The following is a 5,388-nucleotide window of genomic DNA, read 5'->3' on the forward strand; positions in this document are numbered from 1 at the left end:
AAACCAATGAGCCTCTTGGTCAACAAGAAATATTTTATTTGGCATTTTGACCTTTGTTATGACCTTTAATAAGGACTGAGATAATTAAGTTGAAGGAGCTTCATAGACCTTCCTTTGGTCCTGATACAGACCAATGAGTGTTAATTACTGGGAAGCACATATATTATTTAATGAGTAAATGTAATTAACTTGCTTGCCTTTCAGCTAGTCTTGTGTGCTTGCAATAATGGTCATATACATGTAATAAGCACAACAAGCAACACTTCACCACTCGTACATAAATAACTAGGCTCAGTATCGATGAAACATTTAACTAAAGAGACGGGTTACTGATACAAAACTACAATAATGAGCAATTAATATTTTTTCTACATATAAACAGGCCATGTTATTGATTCCTAAAGACCTGATTGATCAGCAAATTACACGAGGGACAACAAAGTTTTGACTTCGTCGTCAGGGAGAGCGTTCAGCACTATGCTCTGTTGGGATAATTGTTGGATTATTGATGAAGCCATATTGTAGATACTCTGACTATTTTTTTCAATCTAATATTAATGTAAAGTTTCCAGGTGGGCCACATATTGGAAAATTATATATTAATTATCGGTCTATAACTTGTCTATAAAACTGTAATGTTAATAGAAAACAGTCATTGTTTTATCTTTATATAAAATTGTCAATGCATAAACCAGGACACGTTTTGTATTAGATTAGTTATTTCAATGACAATTAAGAAGGAATAAAGAGTGACAATGTAAATACTGGGAAAACAGAAATTTTAGAGTATCATTTGATGATATATTGTTTTTAGTCTAGAGATTTTACAAGCTGGCGAAGCTACACTAGGATCGTGGATCGCAAAAACAAGAAGACTACGATAAATGATAATGATGAAGTTTCAAAGTTCTCTGATAGAATTTTTTAGGTACTCGGCTATTTTAAAAAAATGAAAAATAATAGTTGCGACCATATAGTTGGATCATATTATATTTATAGCCATTTACTAAATAAAAGAAGAAACGGAAAATATTGTTTCATTAGTATTGTGATGCAAAGCCGTATAATTTGGTGTAGCCTGTGGCTAAAGTAACGGGACAAAATACTTATATGGAATGGACCATTGATCGTGTGCTGAGAATTCTGCTTATTTGTCCATTGCAGCAAGATTCTTACATTTTGATGCCTAACATTTAAATTTCCAAAAACCAAAAACTTGAAAAAGTCGACATGCAAAAATAACGTGCTAGACGATATGTTGCCAACAGTGTAATTACGAAAGCTTAGGTATAAATACGTGATTTAAATTACGTTAGAATGCTAAAAATACCCATCTCTATACAAGGGTATAACTTACACAAAATGTACTTTAAATCATTACCAATAGAAAAAAAATATTCAAGGACGCTCATCAATGTTCATTTGAATCATTTTATTGATTAACAAAACAATACCGACGGACTCAGATACAATTTGATAATTAATAATCGGAGATTTCAATACACGTTGGTATTTGAAATGTACTTAGTGAAATAGTAATATGGGTCACAAACAAAGAATTCCATACTTTTATAAACATGTTTATAAATAGGAGCCTTACTGTATTCAGTCGTTGTAAATAGGTCTCGTGCCTGAAACAATCGGATGAGCGTATAAAAACAGTAAACAGAAATCGGAATACCGTTCTATGCTAGGTATCAGACCATGAACAGTGTTGTTAGTTTAACGAGTCATTGAAATCCTTCAGGAATTCCGTTATGAAATATGTGTAAGTAATATTTTGAATAATACAAATGAAAATGTAAAAAAAATGTAACTTACATACTAGTTGCAAATGTAGTTTAATTAAGAAAAATACAACCCATTTTTGAAATCTTTATATCTAGTTTAACTGGCATTATAATTCAGAATGTGTATTTCGGGGAATTCTTGAATATGACTGCAAAAGGTCTGTACAGTATACGAAACCAAAAATTAAATAAATAATAAACGTCGTCAATTCGAATTATAAGTTAAGAGAAGTGTCAGTAGTACTTAATCAATACTAAAAGGAACACAGAATATAGTTAAACAAAACAAATAAAACTTTATAATAAAAACAAAAAATACAGGTCTGCTCGAGATGTTTTTGTGTTATACAAAACGCCCGACAGTCATGCAATGAGTGCCTCCACATTCCACAAATTATAGTATTAATATTATTTTCAATATATTATTTGTAATAATATAGGGATGTTTTATACAGTAACTAACGGCTTACCTGTTTTGACTCTAATTAATATAGTACAGCGTATCACATTATTTTCGAGTTTCACCGACCGTTCACGGTGGTGAATATATTATTCATTACGTATCCATATGTGAACATAATCAATATTCAATACACATCCACAAACTATGTGCCAGTTAATCATTGTTACTAGTAGTTGAATATGATACTTTGACCAGTAATAACAATAAGCACTGTGTTAAGTTGCGTAAAATATAAAATAAAAAGTTTAAATACACGTGTAATTTTGATGAAATTGAATGGGTAAGAAAACATTTGTAATAGTCTTATGTAGATTTTTTTATCACCAGCCCAAGAACCTTGTGCTTCCCAATCCGCACCCGTGATATCAGACACCAAACCTATCCAAATGGGGCACACAGTACTCTAATTAAAATATGATGTACAATATGTAGTATCCTTTCAACACTAGTTAGTTATATCGTATTTTAAGTTGTTTGCAATCACACCTAAGTAGATTTACACCAAAATCAACGTTTTGAACAATTTAGTAAATAAAGGTGTTCCTTATCTCTATATGGTTAGTATTTTTATACTATATAGAACGTGTTTATTTTACAAAAATATATAGCATATAACATTCACCATGAAAAACGAATACTGTATCAATAATATGAAATCGTTTCCCCTTAATCAAACGTGTTTAGTTCTACATATAAAGTACGATAAGTCCAATACATGTATTAAAAATAATTAAACAAATGATCGATCAGCACTTTCCAAAATTAATAGCATCCCAAGCACATATATTGCATATAATATACGATTGGAACGGATTGATTAAGAGAAACAGACACAAAGCAAAAGGTGAACATTAATTCCCATGTGCACACGGTGTCATTCCCATGGTAACAAATAAGGCACAGAGAACGTAAGCAACACTTTTGTATACTAATATAATTTCATTCACATCTAAGACACTATTGTCATATGAACATTGCTTATTGCACATTTCATTAGCTTTGTTTTTGCCCCTCGCGATGTTTCTTTTCACGGGCCAGACTTTTAGCAAGTTTGTTAACATCACCATTTCTAAACGATTCCAAAATCTCCACGCTCCTTTTCACGCGCTTCTTTGCATTTTCCATTTTCTGGTCTTGAGCAAGTCTACTGCGTGATGACGCGGGTTTGGCATTAAAATCAGACGCCGTATTTAACCTTGTTATCATCCACCCATGCTCAGTAGCTCGGCTTTGTGGCATTTGAACCACCGAAGGAGGCGCTGAAAGACATACGGTTTGAGCAAAATCTCCGGGCATAGAAGGCACTACAGACGCGTCTACCGAGGGTGCAATAGACGGCGCTATAAAGCTGTCTTCCGCAAGAAATTGATCACAGGGATGCTTTTCGTCTTCAGTCTTTTCCTTATTGTCCAAACCCATCCCGGAATATTTAGATAGACGACTTTTAGACTTCACATTTCGTTCATTATATTGATCAGTCTGCTTTAGGAAAGCTGGCTTCAGAAGGTTTTCTAAACGTTTGAATCGCATATCTCTAGACGGTGTCCCCGATTCCAGCATTGTCTTTCCTCGGTAATGATCATAATGCTGGAGCGCATCATGATCTACAACCTCTACTTCTGGTAACTTGTTCATGAAAGTCTTATCATTATGTGTTATAATTTCCGTTTTTTCTTTGCTAATTCCAAAAGGCATTTTCATTTGCCGAGGCGTAGACGTTGTGATATTATTTCCGGTTCCAGAACCGGTTCCGGCGGAAGCCGATTTTAGTCTCGGTCCTTTTCCTGTCTTCACTCTGTAGTCCGGAAGTCGATAGACAACGTCCATTTCCTTTGGACGTCTCTCTTCAGGAACAGAATAAACTGGAAAATTCATGTTAGATAAACGAGTTTCGTCATCTTTCTTCCATTTCTTTTGTTTTCGGTCCTGCATGGCAACGAATGTTCTCTGAGTAAGGTCATTGGCGTTAGATTGCTTAAGTTGTCTGAGAGTCAAATCGCTCATGGTTCTTTCAAGTTGTCGATCCTGGCTCATATTCTCGTTCAGAATTACATGAGAAAGTGCTGTCTTCGGTAAGGAATCCCTGACACACAGGTATTGTTTAATTTTGATGTTTTTGGTATCCTCGCCCTGGATGTAGGAGAACCCGTCGGCTGAGATATCAAATTGCTGAGACAAATTGCCTCCTCCTGAATCGAGAGGCGTCATGATTTCCATCTTATATCACACACACACGCGTTTAGTTATTATTATTATAAAATGATGGCTATTAATCCTATTCGAAGGAACGCTCACCTTTCAAGGAAAAAACTTTGGGAAAGTTTCACATTTCAAATATCCTGGAGATGCTAGTTCCACATGTTCGATTGGAAAAAGATGGATTTGTCCATTGCACCTACTGAATTGGTCTTGAGAGTTAGTAGTAAGAATAATCTGGTCTATCGGTTCCACCCTGAGCCATGCCTGGTGCAGTGCTTCTTTTCGTTGCCCAGTCTGGACTACGTCTGTGTGAATATCATACCTGTCAACACCATACTGGAGATATACGAGTTTAAAGTTATCAATAATGAAGTATCTTCTGGATCTGTTAGGTCCTTTTTTCTCTTCAAACAACACTGGGTTATCTATTCTCCCTGCATGACTGACCGTTTATCATATCAATACTGACTGTTAAATTCTCGCAGAACACAGACAGGCAAATCTCCACGTCATAGTGCCGTAGATAGAGTGCATCTATGCTGGTCCGACTATACACGTACACAATGCCTACTATATCATTGTGGTCTTTTTGTTTCCTCTGATAGCGATCACTCTATTGAGCGGAACCGGCTTTTCAATCGACCCGGAACAGGCTTATGAATATTGATACCTCATTGAATGGCACTGTAACTTCTCTGCTGGAAACATAGGGTTATCGTCATAATATTCTCTAAAACAAAATAGTGTATAGCAGGTCTGGAATTTCTGACGACCATTGACTTTACCAGGCGACAATAGTTCTTAGGTTTTTCACAGTTTACAAGCTTACTCCGGTAAACTTAATATGTAATTTGAGTTTGCCATACCTGCCTAAAATCTTTATATACACACTGTACTGTTACACTCCGCGATTATAACGGGATTACCACTGTGATG

The 5,388-nt window shown here is 35.2% G+C and overlaps 1 protein-coding gene across 1 annotated transcript; it reads right to left on the reverse strand.

The window, feature by feature from the left end:
- Positions 1 to 1,456: 1,456 nt before the first annotated feature.
- On the reverse strand, positions 1,457 to 5,162 carry LOC138323182 (uncharacterized). The gene has a single exon (XM_069267593.1). It carries the CDS (start codon positions 4,468 to 4,470, stop codon positions 3,247 to 3,249), a length of 1,224 nt encoding a protein of 407 aa, XP_069123694.1. The 5' UTR covers positions 4,471 to 5,162; the 3' UTR covers positions 1,457 to 3,246.
- Between the last annotated feature and the right edge of the window lie 226 nt (positions 5,163 to 5,388).

The sequence above is a fragment of the Argopecten irradians genome, chromosome 5 (genome assembly GCF_041381155.1).
Source record: "Argopecten irradians isolate NY chromosome 5, Ai_NY, whole genome shotgun sequence".
Taxonomy (NCBI): domain Eukaryota; kingdom Metazoa; phylum Mollusca; class Bivalvia; order Pectinida; family Pectinidae; genus Argopecten; species Argopecten irradians.